At 37.0% G+C, this 21035-nt stretch overlaps 2 protein-coding genes across 2 annotated transcripts; one reads left to right on the top strand and one right to left on the bottom strand.

Annotated features, from left to right (window-relative positions):
* Positions 1 to 942: 942 nt before the first annotated feature.
* LOC112555202 (coiled-coil domain-containing protein 39-like) lies at positions 943 to 15780 on the top strand. Its single transcript, XM_025223488.1, has 23 exons — positions 943 to 1156; positions 1337 to 1456; positions 1828 to 1974; positions 2958 to 3116; positions 3464 to 3556; positions 3912 to 4040; positions 4419 to 4610; positions 5419 to 5522; positions 6912 to 7149; positions 7580 to 7669; positions 8341 to 8505; positions 8763 to 8900; positions 9984 to 10100; positions 10602 to 10741; positions 11232 to 11304; positions 11539 to 11698; positions 12229 to 12335; positions 12716 to 12787; positions 13457 to 13525; positions 13828 to 13890; positions 14299 to 14415; positions 14826 to 14967; positions 15133 to 15780. The coding sequence occupies exons 1-23, from the start codon at positions 1061 to 1063 to the stop codon at positions 15186 to 15188; spliced, it is 2787 nt and encodes a 928-aa protein (XP_025079273.1). The 5' UTR covers positions 943 to 1060; the 3' UTR covers positions 15189 to 15780.
* Positions 15375 to 19629, bottom strand: LOC112555216 (thymidylate kinase-like). Its single transcript, XM_025223511.1, has 5 exons — positions 18836 to 19629; positions 18231 to 18339; positions 17281 to 17371; positions 16618 to 16806; positions 15375 to 16133 (listed from the first exon to the last, which is right to left on the bottom strand). Exons 1-5 carry the CDS (start codon positions 19056 to 19058, stop codon positions 16014 to 16016), a joined length of 732 nt encoding a protein of 243 aa, XP_025079296.1. The 5' UTR covers positions 19059 to 19629; the 3' UTR covers positions 15375 to 16013.
* Positions 19630 to 21035: the final 1406 nt, after the last annotated feature.

Genomic DNA, 21035 nt, shown 5'->3' on the forward strand with positions numbered 1-21035 from the left:
AGCTCCTCTAAAATGGAGGTGAAGAATTATAACCCTTAGGAAGCCACCCCTTCCTCATTCAGCCTTCGATGGAGCTATGTAATGCCACCACAAGACTAATTATTGTCCGTCCATTTGGGCTCAATAAGCTATGATTCAGCGGGTGGTGGTGAAGTGGCAAAATGGTTTTTACCACGACAATGAGAACCAACTGATTTTGGCTCACCATATGTTCTTTCTGGATGTGACACCTGTTTGCAAGGATGATTGTCGGTGGTTATAAAATGATATAAAACACTTTTATAGCTGTCAAACATATGTTGAGCTTATTAAAAAAAATACCTACTTACAATATTTCCAGAATATCTCTAATGTTACTTTTGCTCTTTTCTCACCCTTTTTGGTATCATTCACTTGTTGCCTCGTTACTTCTAGACTATTTCTGCGTTTCTCATATTTTCTTTTTCAAACTATTAATTTAAATCTTTTTTCACAGCTTTCATAGCAGTGAAATCTTTGGTCATTTCTTCTAACAAAGTTTCTCCTATTTTGTCTGCTCGCTTACTTGTTGTCGTAATTCTGGTAGCTCTCTATGCAAAAAAAAAAAAAAATCATATAGTACAAACTAACTCTTTACACAACAAATAAAGCCTTTTTTAAAACTCTAAAATAACATGTATAATTTTGTAACAATGAAAGTATGATTGCACTTTTTGGTAATTTGTAATTATACCAACTAATCTTACTTAAAATAAAGTTATAAATACAAAACGTTTGCCAAGCAAATGTCTGCACACTAATGTTGAACCATGGAAGAAAAAAACAAAAAACAAACTACTTTGATCTTTAATTAAAATCGGTAAATAGCATCAAGTTACTTGTACGTGTAGTCTTAGAGACAGTCCAGGGGAAGTGACCACTATGAACAAATCTCCTATCTGAGAGTGGCTCCCCATGACTGCGTTCATACGGGGCTTTTGGTAACCAGAGTAATCAGAAACATTGCTCGCCACTAAAAAATCTTTAGTGATCGTGTCTCCGTTTTTTGTGTGTTTCGTTGTGTATCACATCAGGCTCAACAATGAATTATCGTGAAAATATTCTAGCTGGGCTAGACTGGGATGAAGGATTGAGTATGCCGGTTGCTAATGCTGACAATAAATTGCTAGAAGACGAGGTAAATGAACTAAATTTATTTAACATACATTTTTGGTCGTTTAACGTACTTAAATGCATAAAAATTCATAGTGAAATTTCGTGTATTTTTGTCCATGTGTCTATATGTGTATGAAGTGTGCGCGTGCGCGTGTGATAGAGGTTTAATTTTTTTTTTTTTTTTTTGACTCCGCTTAATTAGGTCCAACGCAAGCAACAAATAGTAACAGGACACAAAAATGAGCTGGATGAGACAGAGGACCGTGTCTTTGCAATGGGTGAACACCTCAAAAATGTGCGACAAGAACTTGTTCACACACAGGTAAGCAATATATCATGTAGCAAATAGGAATTATATATGCATATATATAACCTCATACATACACAATTACACATCTTATGGAATTATTTCAACTTAAGTTTGATACTAATTAATGTTACTGCAGTTTCAACTCTTACACACAGACTATTCAAATCTTCCAAAGAGACCGTCAACAATTAAATAAAGAACACCAGCCAGTGCAAACTTACAAACTTATTCATTGAAAACTACGCAGGAAAGATGCAAACATTTACAACTATACCTGCTGACGCCTGTAACCTTGTAACTTTTACTGTCTTGTACACTCTTTTCAATTCTTCTTAGGCTTAGAATGACACTGCTGTGATGATTTTGTTCCTGTGATGATGTAGGGGCTGGTTGAAGCACGTAAAAATGAGATCGAGACAGAGGATCACATGCTAAAAATAGCTCAGCGAGAAGAAGGTCGTCTAAAGCAGGAGATTATAAGGCTTAATAAAGAACTGGGTGAACTCAAGGAACGAAGAAATATCTACGAGGTAAACAGAGTGTGTGTGTGTGTGTGTGTGTGTGTGTGTGTGTGTGTGTTTATTTTTTACTCTTCTTTGTCTCCCATACTATATAATTATGTTTAATGCCCTACTTCTTTTACTGTTTTACTATTTTCTTGCTACCTTCATTGCTTTCTTAGGTTATCTTATTGTAAACTTATTGTAAATACTGTGTACTGGATTAAAGAATAAATGATGATTTGATTGATACAGATCATACAATCTTTTCTTCTTAGATTTTTTCTCAATGATGATGATGATGATAATAATAATATAACACTTTTTCCCAACCAGCAAAGGTAGGCTCAAAGCTCTGTGCAAAAAGAAAACATACAGCTGGTCTAAAAAGAAAGGAATTGATTGTGAGCTCTGATAGTATAGCTACAAAAACAGCATGAATGTCATCAGCATTTGGTGTTTCTTCTTGTTTCTAATAAAATCTTATGCAAATAATGAAATTGTCCCCCAAGTTAGCCTTAAAGTCTTTAAATGCAGACTACATAATTTCAGTTTTTATTAGTTAGAAGGCATTTCTTTCCAACTTTTTTTCTTTCCAGTTTTTCTTTCCAATTTTTTTCATCACAGAACTGATGAAAATTTTTAGGATGACCTAATGATACCTGTTAGAGCCGTGGTTCTCAACAATGTGCTAACAAGGAGGGGGGTGCAAAGGCGGTCATTTTTTTTTAAGTTTCTCATATCTCGTATCAGTATTAGTGAAATTACCTGGCTAAGGGGGCCACGCGGACTTACCTTTTTTCAACTGGGGGATGTCACAAGTAAAAGGTTGAGAAACATGGTGCTAGAGTATTTGTGCAGTCCTGTGCATATTTATTATATCTATGCCAATGCATGTTATTGTGTATTGCTTAATTATATATTGTATATCTTTGTGTTCAAATCCAGGCTTCTTATCTCACTAGATGTCCTTTACTCTGCATCTCAGTTTGCATGTCATTGGCTTTACACAGAACAACATATTCAAGCAAACTCAGAAGCTGGAGCAGATGAAGTCGCAGATGAACTGGGACCAACAAGCCTTGGAGGCTTGGCTAGAGGAATCAGCTCGCAAGGATGAGGATTCAATGGCTTTGCAGAAGTACACACGTCAAGATGAGAGTAAAATAAAAGTAATAAGATTTCCATGTTGATGCTTGAATATATCATGTCCTTTATCTTCCCGTAGTTTATTTTTAGAAAGTTTTTCAAGTCAGTCTGCATATTTGTGTGCATTTACAAGCAGATATTTTTGAGGATGCATTAGCTTATGATCACTAGCATTATTGTTTCATTCTACAAACTTTAAAAAATTATTTGCTATAGAATTTATTGTACACCAGCACAATCGCAAATTGCCCATTAGAGTGATATGATGCTTCAAAAAAAGGGTATTAGGTAGATTACCTTATATCTGTTGCTAATGTTACATAAAGCCATCATTGGCAAATGCAGATGATGCACTTTTAATAATCATCAGGAGTTGATGCTGACTTTGGAGAGAATGACAGAGGAATCTCAACATAAACGTCGACAGCTGGATCATGAAACAACTTCAACCATTGTGGCACAGGTCTGTGACAATACTTTCAATATATTTTTTTCCCCTGATAGAAACTTAAAGCTTATGGCTAAATTCCTGACCACCAGAATCTGAATCATAAAAATTGTTAAAAATTATGCATCAGCTTTTGAATACTTCTTGAATTTTTTTATTAAAGCAGTTAAAAGTTTTTTATGTAAGAATTAAGTTTGTAGATGTTCACCTTGACTTTGTACATTTTAGTTTATATATATGCACATATACACACTCTCTCTCTCCAAAACTTTTACTTAAAGGAAAAAAATCTGTTACCTACAAGAAAAATTTAAGAAGGACTGTGTATAGAGTGAATTAAAAATCATACCTACTCTCATCTCACTATCAGATGGAGCTGGACAAAACAGCTGAGGACTTCCGTAAAGCCCATGCTGAGCGACAAGACCTGATCCAGCAGTGGGAGTTCACCATTGAACAAATGCAGCGACGAGACAAGGAGATGGATCTTTTGGCATTAGTATGTTCTGACCCAGATAACATTCTGCTTACAAGTTAAAGAATAATCTCAAGTATAGTTGTACAGGTCTCATCTTGACAGGATAAACTGAATCAGTGCTTATTTTAGGTAAATACAAACAGCAAAGAGCTACTAGTCTACAGATCCATTGGACATTTATTTTATTTCTTTCATTTTAAGAATCTTAGTGCAGGACATGTATTTGCAGTAATGGTGTAAAATATCTTTAATGTGAGGTGCAAGAGAGAATGGCTTTAACATGCCATTTATTTTAAAATCAGCATACATACAAAGGAAAAAAGGCAAGAACCATTTCTTGAATTTTCTTCTAGTCACATAGTTTTCTGTCTGAGCTAATGTTCTTTTCAATGTGCACAGCAACTGGCACGAATCAAAATCCAAGTTCGCCACCAAGAGGAAGCTATCCGAGACAAGCAGCAGTTTCTGCAGAATGAGATTGAAAATAACCAAGAACAAGAGAAGAAAATTTTTCTTGCAGAGCGAACACTGGGGAAGCTCCGAACTGAATACCAGGAACTTGATTCTCAGAGGTTCCAGTTTTCAGATGAGGCTAGTGAAAAGTTTTTCTTTTTAAACAATGAAACTTCCAGTTTCAAATGAGCTGGTTTCATGCCTCACACTCTTCTGGTTTGATGCCTCATTTTTCTCTAGCTTGATGTCATTCTTTTTTGCCTTCTTCTCTTTCTGTCCATGTGTGCTCTTTTTCTGAATCATTAATGTCATAAATCACTGACAGTCACCCCATCCTTGATTTGTTTTCATATTGAATGACATAGCAGATGCTTCCACCTAATTCCTCAGTTCTATAAATATGCCCTATAAGACTGAACAGTCATCAAATATTGTAAAGGCACTGTCTTATTTTTCCCCTTTTCTCTCTTTTCAGCACCCCCTTTTTCTTTTTCTATCAGACATTCCTGTTGCAGTTGCAGGCCCTTGGTGTTTTGGTCAGTTTTTGCAATGAGGATCATTTAGGAAGTGAAAAATTACACCCAATTCATGTTGTTCACCTACTTTGTTCACCCTTGTTTTTTAACCTGTGAAAATATCTTTTAATAACTATGTGTAGAATAAAAAAGCATAAACATAATTACTTATAACTGACCTTGGTCTTTGTTGATGATACATGGTTATAAATATAATGAAGCGCTGTAAATGAAAATGTCAATAAAGGCTTCAAATTTTTCTCTTCGATTTAACTTCAAACATTTAATAACTCATCATCTTCATCATTATCACACTTAACTGCATATTTTTAACATATGTTTATTTCTAACAAATATAGCTTATTAAGCTTACTTTAAAGACATTATAACTGACAAGAAAATTCTACTTCACTTGTTTGTGAATCCGCTAGCTGGAGACCTTGAAGAGAACTGTAGACAGAACTGCGGTGGACTTGGAAACCACCAGGTCAAGAGTCACGCAACTTAAAAAAGATGTACAGGACAAGACCATCAAGTGAGCTCTACACTGAATTTTACTCCTAGTTGTAAATACAGTAAATATGATTGTATCCATTTAGCTGAGAAAGTTGGGGGAGAAGGGTGGCTAAGCCAAAAAGAGTTAAAAAGTTCTTTTCATGAAATCAAAGTTATTTATATATCTAGCATATTCTTTGCAAATATATTTGGTGTTCATCTTTAATTTTTAAAATGGTCCATTTTGCAAACAAAAAGATCTGTGCCAGTTTTGTTTAGGATGGCACATACAGACATTCCTTGACTGATACCAATTAACAAGCAGTTATGCTGGTTTGGTGGTACTGATTGTCAGGGGGAGCAACTGTATAGATGAAACAGATGACAAGGCTCACCACTTAGGCTTGAGCAGGTTCTGCTTGAAATGAACAGATTGTGTTTGCCAACCAATTCTTCTGTCTACTCATACAGTCTGCGCTTGGTACCAAATGTGGTGATGCTGCTTTGCCAAATCCTGTCTAGCCTGGCCATTGATGCTGTCACTTGTAATCCTGATGCAAATATTTGCCACATAGAGCTGCTATCTCTGGAAAGGGTGGTTCCCAAGAACTGTTCACCTTCTTGAATAATACTTTATTCCTGTAAAGATCTGTTCTGCCGTTAATCATGACTTTGCTTTTGTTATGAAAAGGTCATGCTGTTATGCTTCTTAGTCAGTTTTTCTCTGGATGTTAGGGTTAGAAAGTTAACAGCATGCATGTGTTTCTTCATTCTTGCTAGAGCAACAGGGAAGCTTGAATGAATGCACACCTGTACTTGTGTAGTCTCTATTCCATATGAATTCACACAATCTGCACAATTTGTTGGAAAGGTCTTGCAGTGTGGATGTTCCATGTATTAATGGAAGGTCCTTCTCTCAGCTTTGTTGGTAGTTAGGCTCCAGTGGTACATTTTTTTGCAATCCCCACCCTGGAGCTTGCTGGAGGGACACACAGTCATTGTTGATCTGGGCCATGAATGATCCGACATGATGTTTTCTCTTTACCAATCATCCATAGTCCTTTCTCACTTGGTGATGCACATCTCGACTCCAAACAAGATCACAGCTGATACCCTTCAACCAATGAGTCGTCTTGGTCTTCTTGATCTTGTAGGCCCTGAGCCTTGGCCGGTGCTTTCATCAAGGAAAACCTTAGCCAACAATGCCATGTTAGCTTCATAATTTGCTGTAGGACTTTATTTTTTTATGAGGGTAAGTGTGTTCTGAAATCTAATTTTTGAAGCCCACTTTGCTGAAGAAATACCTGAGAGCTATTAAGAAGAACATTTGTGGATATTTAGTTCCATAAGTTGTTTTTTTTTATCATCTGCATGCGCCAGAAGTCTCGAAATGTTTAACTTGACTCTTCTGTGCTGCTTCTTCCTACAGACTGAAGCAAGCCAAAGACCTTCGTAAGGCTTTGGTGGAGAAGTTGAAGGTGGCAACAGAGTCCACTTTGAGTGCTGAGGAGCGTGCAGCCCAGATGGATGAGTTTCTGAACAATGAGGAGAAGCGTCAGAAGGACCTTTACCAAGATCTGAAGACTTTACGTGACATTAATTTCAAAAAGCAAGAAGAGCTTCATGACGCTCAGCGCAATGAGAAAGACGTTGAGTCTTCCATTCAGGTCACAAGGCTTATAATTTTACAAATTTCTTGACAGTATATGCCAACTTTAGCTTGCTGGCCAAGAGGGAACGGAAATTATTTTACACATATGTATTTACAATTGAAAAGTATAGTTTGAAACGTGAAAGAATATATTTGTTTTGAAGAATATTTTTAAGTGTGCCTACACACTCATGCACACCCTCACCCAAACTCATCACCCCCAAACACCATACACCTCTGTCCACTTATTCAACTGACTCAGAGCATGCCTTGTACAGTACAAATTGCAAAGGAGTATAATGGGCAATTGAAAAAGATTTAGAAGACTTTTTGGATGCAGTCTGGAATACCAATGAATAGAGAAAGGTATACTGTAAATTCTTAGAGAAATATCTGACAGAACATTCTGAAAGCCATATTTAGCAATGAGATGTGTTCATCTACAGGGCAGCCAAGCAACCCAACGTAACCTTATCAGCAAGATCATGCGCCTGGACACTGAGGCGTTGAAGCAGCAAGAGATTATCTACAAACAGGTGAGGGACTGGCAGATCTATTGTGCAGCCTGGTCAGCATCTTTCTTGCTTGTCTTGACCACCAACACTGCTGTTATTGTTTTCATCATTGTAAAAACATCTTCATGGTTATTATCTTTACTGCATCATTATCATTGTCTTTTCTCATCTGTGTATAAGGTGTGGTGTTTCCATCTCTCCCACTGACTCTAGCCGTGATGACATTAAGCTGCAAACTGCTTGTGGATTACTATCTTGTCATGAAGTAAACCCAGTTATTTGAAGAATGGTCTTTCAAGTGTGAATGGGCAACAAGCTGAGGATTATCCTCCCACCCCTGCCCACTTTAGTAACTTGTTGCAAGAATAAATAAAGCAGGAAAAATATGTCTATTGTTTCTAAATATGCATTTAAAATACTCAGCAGTGAGACTGTAGGCAAATTCAATCAATAAATATAAATAGTAAAGAAAATGTTGTAATAGTAATAGGAAATATAGTGTGCATAACGTACCTATTCATGATTGCTGGAATCATTATCAGTATTACTAAAATATTTAGCAGTTAATGATGGTTTGTGAGAACTTCTTTAGTAAGCAGGTTATTTGTGTTGAAAGCTTTCCTGGGAGTCCTTGAGGCAGATTTTGACTAGATTGTGAAGATTTTCTTTTCAAATTTATGATCCATTTACAGGATTACACCATTCAACAACTGGAGCGGCGTATCAGTCGTATGCAAGGAGAACATTCCAATGAAGAATTGATGAATCTAGAAAAGCGACAGCATGAGTTACAGGAGGAGCTTAATGAAAAGAACAATATTCACTCCGTCCTGATTATTCAAGTGAAACGGTTACAGGTTGCTCAAGCCATTTTCAGCTACGGTTAAAATAAATATTCTTTTATGTATATATAAAATATATATCTTGCGCCAAGAGCAGTTTAATCTTCTTTTATGTGCATCAAGTCTAGTATAATTATTATCTAAATAAAAATGTAATGATCAACCCATGTCAAAGTGTCTGCATCCTCCTTAAAATCTTACTGTTGTAAATATCATTATCTGACCTTGCCTGAAGTATCACTTTAAGTTAATGCATATTTTTTCTGTGGCAGGATGACGTACGGCGTGTGACTAGTCAGCTTGAGAAAACTAGTGGAGAAAAGGCTGGTCTTACTACAAAGATAGAGGAAACAATTCTATACAATAGCGTTGCTGACAGGGAGTTAAAGAGTGTGATCAAGAACAAACAGGTGAAATGTTTTTTTTTATTAACCATGCAAGATTTATGACATGTTTTTGCTCACATGTACATGTATGCGCACACACACATACACAAAGCAGTAGTAATGACTCTTGATTTTCTGCTTATTTAATAATAATACTTTGTATTGTTATTCACAAACATTTCTGAAAGAAGTCTTCATTAGAAATCTGACTGACATGCTGTCATTCTCACGATGAACTTTCATGTCACTAATTCATGTTTTCATGGCGGATGTCATGCTTGAATTCACATTTCTTTTTCAAGCTTCATAGTAATATGCCTCCTTCTGTTGATCTACTTTAATGAGTGGCTTTGGTTTTTTGGGGTTTTTTTTTTGGTACATGTGTGTGTGTGTTTGAGAGTGGCAAAGATTAGATGGTCAGTGATCTTTCCTTCATTCATTCATTCCTATTACACCTTGATGTGTAGGGCTGCAATAAATGTCTCCTACTTTTGCCTTTGGCTATCTAAGCTGCCAACATTTATTTAATTCTTCCATCTCTGCCTTAACTGTTTAGTGATTAGCTGTCTTTGATCTTCCTTGCTTTCAGAAAAAGCTATTTATTTCAATTCCAGCTACATGGTTTCCCCTTCAAAGTAATCTCCCTCAAGTCGCATGCACTTGTCCAGCCTTCTCTGCCATGCTTCTTTGCACTGCTGGAAGGATTCTTTTGGGATGCCCCTCAGCTCCATTGTTATGGCCCTCTTGATGGCCTCCATGCTGCACTGTTCATAACGCCCTGAGCAACCTCTACCCATATTGATGAAAGAATTGTTTGTTGCAGTTTCTGCAAAATGATCTATTTTTCACAGGTCATGGTTGTTAGCCCTGAGATAAATCCCGTATTCTGAAGGACCAGGATCACATTTTATCTGGCTTTACTCTTAGACCTGTCTGACTTGGATGGCTCCCTTCAGCACAGCTCTTCGAATCACTGAAACACACAAGCTTCCTAACCATGTATAGTGCATACTAATAATTGCTGATGTTTCTTGATGGCAATAATTTCAGTGCCATGTCTGACCAAGTCTCATGAGAGAAATATGTGCTTGTTTTTCCTCTTCTCAGGACCGGATGGTTGATGAGAATATCAAAAAGCTGGAGGTCAAGCGCCTGAAGGATATGCTAAACTCAAAATCTGATGATGTTCTTACTCAAGAAAAGCGAAGACTGCAGTTAGAGACGGTGAGCTTTCAGCGCCATGTGCAAAGAGAGTGCTGAATGCGGAGTGGAGAGCTTGCTGGAGTTATCCAATGACAGGAATTGTATGGCTATGTCACAGTGAGAGTCCAGCTGTGGAAATGAGTGCCACTTAGTGGCATGGAGAGTTGCTGTAGCAGTGGTGTTAATAAAAAAAGAATGATGATAAACTTGAAAAAGAATTATAGGCTGGTTAAAAAGAATTTAGGAAAAGAATATAGGCTTGAAAAGAATTATAGGCTGGTTGTGGAGGTGGTAAGATAGCATTAGTGAATATGTAGCAATAAATAAAAGAAATGAACCATAACATCTGGACTGACAATAGCGCATTTGTTCAGATAAACTGGCAGTAACATTTGCAGAAATGAAGTGATGAAATATGAAGAGATAAACTCATGGCAACATCTGTAGCAGTGGTACATGTAGACATTCATCCTCTCCCATCACGTTATTTGAAGTTTAATTCAAGCTGCATCATTCTTGCAGGCAATGAAGGAGCGCATGCAGGAGATTGCAATTCACAAGGATATGCTAGTAGCTCAGTACAGGGCTGCAGATACAGAGCGGCAGCAGATCAGTGCAGAGCTTCACGAGCGCATGTCCAAGATTGACAAGCTGCGCAAGAGGTAGGGACATGGATTCTTGGTTGACCTGTCTCAGATGTTATTCTCCATTTTCCTTATCGCTTTTTTTTTTGCAGGAGATTCTCGATGAGTTGTATTCTCTTAACACACTTAGCCATGTCAGACCTATTTATTTCAAAAGAGGAAAAAAGATAGACATAGCTTAGTGAAATGGGTAATCTCTGAAGTAGGAATGAGCCCTGTATCAGATCTTGTTGCCTGTTTACTTAAGTGTCATACACTGGAAAATGCAGCAGTATTTCCATCATAACAATAGAGAAAACCTGTTAACTACATTGGGTTAAAAAAAGTGAGAGAAACATGAATCTGCAAGTCAATCAGTCTTGTTGATAGATCAAGACAAAAAAAGAGCGATTCAATACTATGAAATCCTTCTTTAGACAAATAATAAAAATCAAGATGCAGAACTGATTAATCTGGTATATAATTTATCACAGAATGAAAAAGTAATCACATCAGATAATATTTTCAGGTATGAAATTTTGATGATTTCAATGGCTCCTGCTGAAGGAGAAGAATCATCACAGGCGTATTATGTCATCAAGGTATGGATATAAAACTCAGATCATATAGCAGCAGCAGAAGTGGTGGTGATTGATGGGGATGGATGGATGATGGATAGACAACCACAATAGCCCTCATGGCAGTGAAGGGAATGGGAGAGTGTGGCAGTAAATTTTGCATGTTCACCTCTGAAATGCAAATTGTGAAGTGAGATTAGACTAGAAAGCATGTCTATTAAGAAAAACAGATGCTATGGTGTCCATATGACCTGACAGGCTGCTCAGGAGAAAGAAGAACTTCAACGTGAAGGTGACAAACTAGACGCACAAATACGCAAGGCAGAGAAAGAGATCCGGGCTCTGGAGAACACGCTGAAGGTGATGAATGGACGTAACGAGCAGTATCGCAAGTCCTTCAACAAAATAACAGAGACAAGTTAGTACCTTTTAGTTTTACTCCATTGGAGTCAGGACTGTATTTGCTTAATTTTGTTTAGAAGCATTCATGTTAAAATAACAATTCAGCTGACTTACTTTATTAAAAGTTTTTGTGACTCTTTTTAGCCACTTATTCTGTTAAGTAATTTTAAGATAAATGTTCTAAAGCTCTCTCATTTACATAGGCTAGATGGGTTAAAGATTGATCCATATGCAAAAATGTTTTAATAATAATTTTATGAAGTGCACAACTGAAGTAAAATGTTTGATTTCAGTAATATCACTAATTTTTTTAAATCACTTAAAACTATAAGACAACAAAAGAAAAAAAATTAAGTGGCGTTTAGCTCATAAACTTGTGGCAAAATAAAAATAAAACTGCTCCATTTATGAAATACATATCTTCGAACATCAAATTGCAAAAACCTTCTGCAGGCTTTCTTTCTGTTGTTTTATTTTTTCATCGGTAGCTTTTCAGGGAAAACAGTTCTTATAAGCAGCACTAGCTATGAGCTATATATCTGGCAGGTGACGAGATGGACAAGAAACAACAATTGGATGAGCAGATGCGGGCTGTGATGGACAAGTACAAATATAAACGTCGTCAGATAAGGGAGTTGCAGGATGACTTACAGGTAGAAGATATGTTAATGACAATCATGATGATGACGACAATAATGAGTGTATTTATTAACTTCCTGACTATATAGCAGGCTTACATAGATGAAGAAATAAATATGGTAAATGCCACACAAAGGAGCTCTTTAGAGCGGTACTGCTGCTTATTTTTAACATCAAGACCGTCCTGTGTGCAACCCTTCACTCTCATGCTGAACTGATAGGAATGTGTCTTTTGAGCTGCAGCATGACAAAAAAACAAGAGTATGTGCAGTTCTCTATATACAGGTCTGTCAGGATGTGCATGGTGAAATATTCAAAAATATTTCTTGGGTGATGCTATGTGTTTCTTCTTGTCCATTTTATTCTTCTGGATTATCCATTGTTTTTTAAACAGACCATGAGCACAACACTGGATAACTTAAATCGTGATGAGGATGCATATGTTGGTATGATCGAGGAAAAGAAGGTTTGTTTTTATATAGTTTATCTACAGCAATTTTTTGGATGTAAGATTAGAAATCCCAGTGAATAAATTCCAGAATAACAATCCATGTTATTAAAATCTAAGTATTGTTTCATATAATCTTAACCCTAAATGACAGATTAAAATGTATGGGATTTTTAGTTCATTTCATGAAACTTTCATAAAATATATGAGAAATCATTGCCAAATGAAAATTTTCCTATTTCATCATTATCCGCTGGAAAATTCATACATTAAATCACTTGTACAAAGAAACTTCTGTATGTATCTGCCTGTCGAAGTCGGTGTGACGGGGATGCCATGCCTATGGAAGCCGGTACAACATACACACTTGTTAGCGCGGGGGGTGGGGTCTTGGACGGTCACTCCTAACCCCCCAGCACTGGCTCTGTACCTGTAATTTTTTATCATGGACATATTTAAATTGAGAATTCTGATTATTTGTTCCCTGATCCCTCTGTCTTCCAATGTTTTTAATTTATTACTTGTCTGATCTCCTTCTGACCTTTGTATTCTGTCCATGTCTCCTACTTAAGCACTGAGCATGCCCTTTGGTGAGCATGATTACAGGTGATATAAATCCCACATTTATTAAAGTGGAAAGAAGAAACATCACAGCTTTTATGTGTCATGAAAGTGCTATGTTTCCAGAACAAAATCCTGCAGCTAAACAAGGACTTAGATGACCAGCGGGCCAAGCTGGAGCGCGTGACAAAACAGGTGATAACTAAAGACACATTTCAGCCATTTGCAATTATAACTGACAATGCCATTCTCTACCCCTACCACTGCCACACAAAACTGCTAGCTCTGTGGCATATTTTGCAGGATCAGATGATAAAAACTGCTTAAAAACTGTGAAATTCTGTAACTGTATTTCGATGCTAAAAAAACCCCCAAATGTTAATGAGGTTCCCTGTTGCCACAATTTTAGTCCTGCTAATGCTAGCATCCAGCTTATTTAGATTTTTTGTCGTTGAAACTGTTAATTTTACATCTTTTAAAAACTTTTTTTGGTACAGAATATACGGTGTTCTAAAGAGCTGAGGTCAGCAAAAAAGACAAAAGATGCAACACCAGATGAGGTGGGGGAACAGATGGCATAGAACCTGAGTATTAATGCACCTGTAACTCTTCTTTTCAAAAAGATGGAATAAATTTGTTGTTTTTTTTTAATTTCTTCTCTTATAGTTGGTCAACTCTCACTCTTGTTTCATGCTTTGTGTATATTTGTCAATACAACAAATCAGTGAAAATGTCCTGAATTTAACTGTAAACTACAAAGAACTGCCCAGCTTATCAAGATCATACAAATTCCAGTGTAATACCCCTGGCCAAAAAAAAACCCCATTTGAATGCAGATGAAAATACATGATTATAGCTGCAACCCAAGGGTGCAATTAAAGCTAGCCTCCTGCAGTATTCTATCACACACACACATCTGCTTATTTCAGTGAAATGTAGGTTTCACATCTTGTATGAAATTCTTGCAGAGGGACATTGGTCTGCGTGAATTGCGAGATTTCAACAAGTCTATCATGAAGTACATTAGTGAGGCAGTTGGACAACATCCAGACATGATGGAGGCAGTCAACATGTACTTCTCACAGGTAACTCCTACTGTGCTGTACAATCAACAAGGTGCATTCTTCTTTGAATATCTACAATTCTTGTGGACAGTGACTTATCTGCCAGCTAAATCAATTTAAAGTATTTTGATATCATCACCAGTGTTATAATTTTGTATGTTGATAAAATTTTCTAAATATTTGATTGCCTTGTAACTTTATTAGCAAAGAATAAAAATGTTGGAACCTTTATATTTCTGATATCTAACCCTGTTTATAGACCACTTTGTTTTGCTTTATGGAGGGGGGCTTTAAGCCTTGGAAATTCAGTATATAATCTTGCAATGTTTGACTGGCAAGAGAGAATGTAATGTAAGCAAGTTGCTATTAACACTAGTTCTCACGTCATTTACTTCTTACATTTTGCTTTTTTGGGGGCCATGCTTGTGCAGGCCAATCTGCCAGCTATTGTACCATCAGGTACCCCTGGAAGTTCTCGAAGCAGTGTATCTTCGGGACATAGCAGTCGTACTTCCTCCGTCAGAAGTTTGGGCTCCAGCCAAAGAAGTGGCTCAGCTCTTCAGATAGGAGTTCGTAAGTGTTAACACGCGGCTGAGAGTGTAGCATGCTGGATTAGAGACTATTCCAGTTTTTATACATGCTAGCATTTTTTTGTTATGATAAATTCTTGCAAAGTTAATCAAATTTAATGACTGCATTCAGCAATCTTAGATACAATGCACTGTTGGTTAATTCCAGGCACACCTACAAGCTCACGCAGTTCTTCAAGCAGTTCTCATCAAGGACCTCGATAGTCATTTGGTGTTTCAGACCAGTCACTCATGACAGGCAAAGATTAAAAGTAGACCTGGACTGAAATTATCTCTGCATATAGAAGTCAGTGACGGTTTTTCTCTTGTACTGTAAGGGTGCTTCTAAATGCAGGCAGTTGATTTAATAATTCCACCCGTCCATTTATCAAGATGTGTTACTAGATTAAATTGTGTCCATCACTCAATTTTATTAGTGCATTTCTCTGGTCATTCAAACAACTTTCCCTCTTTTTTTTTTTTTCTTTTATCAAAATCTAAGGTACACAATGTGGGACACCTTTGACAAATTATGATACAGAAAACATCTATTTGGAAATTTTGCTTTTTGTCTCATCTTTGCATTCGACTGAGAGAGAAGGGGGGAAGGGAGACAGCTATACTTGCAAAACTTTTAGACTGGTTCAGGAAGAAGTTTAATTCTGAAACCAGTATCCTGGAGGCTATCTTAAAACCTCTATTTTGCTTGCTAACTTGTATTTATCTGTGCTCTTATTTTAACAAATGTCAATTTCTGTTGTCTGGTAAAATAAAAGGTATGTGTATTTTCTGTTAAATAAACATAACTAATCATTTACATTTTGCACCTCTTGTTGTCTTGTCAGAATAGCAATATTCTACATAAGTCAGAACAGCTTTCCCATCGCATTATCTTGAAATTGTTTTTGTCGCCACAGTGTTGTTCAGAATTACCATTCAAGACAAAGTTCATCCATGCTGGTTGAAAGTGCTTTCAAAAATCTCTGCAATGCACACAGAAAACAAATGATTCAGAGCAGACTCAGTTTTGACACCAACTAGTTTCAACAGCTAAGGATCTTCCTTCCACAGATATCCAAGTGGCCTGTGCTTGGCTGAACTGACAATGTCTTTTGCTTGCTCAAAGATTTTAGCAGAAAGTTCCTCAACACTTTTCCCAGCATCAATCACCTATCCCAAAAATAAAAAAATAATAGTAATACATTTTCACTACCTTTAGATCCTTGTAACATTAACACAAACACATTGCATCTAAGGAAAGTTTCTAAAAATATTGTTGAAATATTTTAACACTGATTAAAACAAGAACAGAAGAAACCACATTAAAGACTTATTATCATTAGTTTTATATATATTGGCAAAAAACCAGCATTTACCAACAGATATTTTGGTCTTGCAAGCACCCATGCATGCAGCTATCTATCAATCAATAAATGTTACAGTTTAAAAGTAAATTCCGCCAAAAGAACTAAAACATGAAACATGCGTTGATTTCCAGCTATAAATCTTCACTTGGTCTTATATTAGAAATATAGTCCAGTTTCTTTCAAATACTAGGATTTAAAAAGATAGTGGCAGGTGGACAGACAAAGCAGAATATTATGACAGACCCAACTTTATAAGACACATGAATGAAAACAGGGTTGTATCTCACTTTCCAGCTGTCATCTTGAAGATTCTCAAAGACAGAAGCAGTTTTTTTCTGAAAATCTTGCTGCTCATATCTTTCAGTACCATAATCTCCCCGCATGGCTGCTTCTTGAGCATTTAAGGTTAAGTAAAACACACAGTCTGGTTGTAATAAGCCCTTCTCAGGTCCACGACACCACTCAAGCTCAATGCCCTAGAAAAGAATGTAAATAAAATTTTAAGAAATACATTTTCAAAAGGAAGCAGATAGTTGAGTAGTTAGACTTGAGTAATGGTGTCCCAAACTAGAACTATGCTCACTAATTAGATATCCGCATAGCACAGCATACTTCATTCAACTGGCACTTCTATTGAATGGATACTACTTAGTATACTTATTTGAATGGATGCATCTCTTAGATGATTGGACCCCAAAATAAATGTGCTTTGTCTAATACCTCACAACCAAAAGGTTACAGGACTGCCTTTACCCTCTTAAATAAATGTGCACATCGACTAACAAAAATGATTACTCAAAAATGAAGACATCCTATAAACTGAGTGAAAGATTACAAACTTCAGTATTGAACATACCCCGAGCCAGAATGCCTTCTTCCCCTTACTAAAAAAAAAAAAGAAGGAAAAACCCCTCACACAAAAACCAGGTAATTATTATTTTTGTACTTACTGGTTTAGATGCTGAATAAGCTACACCAGAGAAAGAGTAGCGATCCACCACAAGTGTCACTCCACTTTTCAAACGTTTAGTCATGCTAGGCCTGGTAAAGAGTGAGAGATAGAGATATATATATGTGTGTACAAAAAAAGCAGCTTCTTACTTTGTACAATAACACTCAAACCAAGGATTAAAACCTGTGCAGCATGTTTGTCTATTTGCCATGTCTTCTTTCTTCCCACAAAGACAGTCACATACGAAAAACGGATGTTCTCCCTGTGCTGCTAAGCAGTGGAACTCTCTTCCACATCATATTCGCCACTCTGTCTCAAAGGCTACATTCAAACGTTATCCTAAAACATCTGTTTGCTAAGTGCTATCCCTGAATTACTATCTTGAACTCCTTTTGCAATATTGTTTCTTGTGAACCATTATGTAACTATGTCATCTCTGCACTTTTTATATTATCTATATCCCTTCATACCTTTGTTCATTGCAGTATGTTCTACTCTTGTACTTCATCTTTATGCTGTTCAGTGTGCCTGCACGTATCTCACCATCATTGTCCATTACATAATGTTCATTTCTCATTACCAGTCAGTGCAGAGATCACGCTCTATTTTTGTCGTGATGCTGCGCGATACAAGCAAGCACATTATTATTATTATTAAGATTATTGTTGCCTTTTGTATCTAACATCAGAGATTCAGCTGAGCTGTTGAATGGATACCTGGGAATAGGGAAGCAGCAAGATGGAGATCAGCACCTTCCTCACAAAACCACCACGACACACACACACAAATGAGTAGTCTCTATCAGGTCTACTTTACCATTTATTTTAATCATCATTAATTATCATTTAAACATCATAAAAGCATCTGTCATAGTTTTTTGGTCTGTAGCTCTACCTTCTCTTCCTGTTCAGGTTTTGCTAGGCTATACTTATCAGAAAAACATCTTACATGTGTTCCCATCGGTTGGCAGCAAAGAGAAGGTGAATAGCATGGTCCTCAATGAAACAGGCATTCTGCAAGTAGCGGTCAATCATCTTTCCAATCTCTGTTGTCCTGTCTGACAAAAAAAAAAAAAAAAATCAGGAATTTTTCTACGTTCCTTCTAGTTATAGCACTTGTTATGCTCGGTAATCACTAGAAATCATAAAAACTACTGAACAGATATGCAAAAATGGACAATATCACTATGACAGCCTGCATTAGGAGAATATGCCTCGGTGGAGAGAGTGGTTCTTACGCTTTTGTATTTACTTTTAAGGCCCACAGCTGTGAACTAAAGGTAAGAAAAAAAAAAACCTTAAGAAATAACAGTACCTTGGGATATAACTCAACAAAATCGTACACCAAATCGCACCTTTGCCCTGTTGTGTATCGTAACATTCCCACCAACTAAAGTTTACACACGTCTTGTGATAACTTGTTTTATCCACGTTCGACAGTTCACACATTCCTTCATTTGTGACTTTAACAAAAATTTCATGCATCATTCAAACGTGGAAATAATGTAGTATTTATTAATATAAAAATAGATAAAGATTATTAAACTGACAAACCTGGGAACTTCACGAGCTCCGCTTGAACACCGCATCGGTTTAAATTCTCAACAAGTAAGCTACATTGCGTCGATTTTCCACTTTTATCACATCCTTCGAAAACAATAAGAGCACCTCGTTCATTCATTCCAGGCATCGTAAGCAAAGTTTTCTGAGAAAGCAGTCTTGTAGAGAAATAAATCAGCTTGGTGAAACCATGGTATTGAAAATGGCGCCAAGTCATATATATCGGCGTAGCAGACGGTAGCCCGATAATGATAGGGTGGTTTGAATAAACACTATTATTAATGAACGACTTGATGTTATTTTGTGTTTTAAAAAACCTCTAAGATATGTTTCGCTGATAAATTAACTGGCATATTTTTGTGCGTTGTTGTAGTTATATCGCGCGGTTGTTCTAACATAAAGTGCTTATATCTTTACAATGCTTTCAGGACTATGTGCGTATCTTTTTCTTTCAAACAGTTGTTTTATGCACCACAGCTGGTATTCCTGTCGTAATTTATCTCTTGGATCGTCTGTCTGCAGTCTTTTCGTCAGTAATATCATCCTTTGTAAGACATCGCAGCGCTCGATTATTCAGATTTTGACTTTCGGTTTCATAAACAGAATGAATGTTCGACCAAAAAAAACGAAATAGTAGATATATTAGGAAATTTCCGCTACTTGCATAATAATCGTCTTTCTCTTTGTTTTTGGAAGACGTACTACACCACAGTAGATTAATATTTGCTGCAGGTTGATCACAACCTTACGAAGACGGTTGCTTCCCTTAGCTTAATCTTTTCTGTTCTGTGTCCGGTTGCACTGTTCGTGCGTAAAGCCTAAGGCTGGCCGCAGCAAGGGTACAGCACCCGACTACGCGAATTTTAGTCCGGAACTAGGACGTAACTTTAGTCCAACCAGGGAGTAGGCGAAGCAGCAGAAAGGGACTAAAATAGAAGTTCAACCATAGAGAAGGAAGATCTCAGAGCTGAATATTCGGAAGCCAACCGCGAAGTGAAGAGGCATGTCAGAGAGGACAAGAGACGCTTCAACCATGAACTGACAGAGGAAGCAGAGGCAGCAGCTATGCAGTCCTCCCTCTATATAACTGTTGTGGACTTCGAGAAGGCATTTGACAGTGTAGACAGGGACATCATTTGGCAGTGCAACCGGCGTTGATGAGGAGCTGCAGACGAGTTAGTCGGGTATAGCAGTGTTTAGTCGGGACTAGCTGCGCCCGAGCAATGCAACCGGACCCTGAAGACGAGTTTTTTTTAATTGTTTATAGTCCACGTGTTATTAAAAGCTTATTAAAAAAACCAAAACAAACCCACAGACAGACTTGGATTATGTTTGTTAGAATGGATGGGTTTTAGGTGGAATAATACTTTGACATTACTTAAAAGCAAATCATATAATAATGTATAAGTAGGTTTAAATTAGGTTTATTTTACATAAAAGATGATTTTGTGTTCTATAAAAGCCATACACTTGAAAGTAGCATGATGGAGCAAGCAGGGCATTACAAGAGACATCAGTGTGCTTGAAGTCTCAAAATCAGTTGTTACAAAAGGGAATCCGAGTTGCTTCACTTTACTCAACTGGTGACCTAGCCCTGAAGCATGCAAAATTTGATTTGGACTGGTGCCTCAGGGACCCATTTACAATAAAATACACCCAATTTAAATATAAGTATGATGAATTTTCAATCAAATGTAGTCTTAAAAAGTGACAGAAAACAAATCTCCATCAAGAACATGTAACAGAAATACAAGATGTGATACTGCACAGTATGTGAAATTACACACCTTTAAAACAATAATGGGATTTATATAGTGCATTTGCCCACATGGAGGCAAGCTTGATGTGCTTTACAAGATACAAGGGGCAGTAGGTAATGATACCGTATGACAGAGAAGGGCATAACAATCAGGCAAACATACAAACACATATGCACAGCATATACAATCTTTCTCTCTTGACTACACACAATTTATGCCTTCTGCATCTCCTAAGATTTTCTCCGAAGTCATACACTATTGTAGAAGTTTGATTTTGTTGCTGGACAAATCTGGACCAAAATGATGTTGTCAATACCCAGCCACAGAAAAAATTTTTGTGGAAAGACAAACTTCAAAATGCATGAATCCCATCCCACATGGCATGTGCATTACCATGCAAACTTTGCATTTTGTCTTTTACTACATAGAATGTC

The sequence above is a fragment of the Pomacea canaliculata genome, linkage group LG14 (genome assembly GCF_003073045.1).
Source record: "Pomacea canaliculata isolate SZHN2017 linkage group LG14, ASM307304v1, whole genome shotgun sequence".
Classification (NCBI taxonomy): Eukaryota; Metazoa; Mollusca; class Gastropoda; order Architaenioglossa; family Ampullariidae; genus Pomacea; species Pomacea canaliculata.

What these genes read in the sequence shown, in the direction of transcription:
- LOC112555202 (XM_025223488.1), top strand. Translation starts at nt 1,061, where the DNA reads ATGAATTATCGTGAAAATATTCTAGCTGGGCTAGACTGGGATGAAGGA. An exon ending in ATAAATTGCTAGAAGACGAG is followed by an intron (nt 1,157 to 1,336) that starts GTAAATGAACTA and finishes CCGCTTAATTAG; the next exon opens with GTCCAACGCAAGCAACAAAT. An exon ending in AAGATGAGAGTAAAATAAAA is followed by an intron (nt 3,117 to 3,463) that starts GTAATAAGATTT and finishes AATAATCATCAG; the next exon opens with GAGTTGATGCTGACTTTGGA.
- LOC112555216 (XM_025223511.1), bottom strand. Translation starts at nt 19,058, where the DNA reads ATGACTTGGCGCCATTTTCAATACCATGGTTTCACCAAGCTGATTTAT. An exon ending in GGAGCTCGTGAAGTTCCCAG is followed by an intron (nt 18,340 to 18,835) that starts GTTTGTCAGTTT and finishes TTTTTTTGTCAG; the next exon opens with ACAGGACAACAGAGATTGGA. An exon ending in TTCAAGATGACAGCTGGAAA is followed by an intron (nt 16,134 to 16,617) that starts GTGAGATACAAC and finishes TTTTTGGGATAG; the next exon opens with GTGATTGATGCTGGGAAAAG.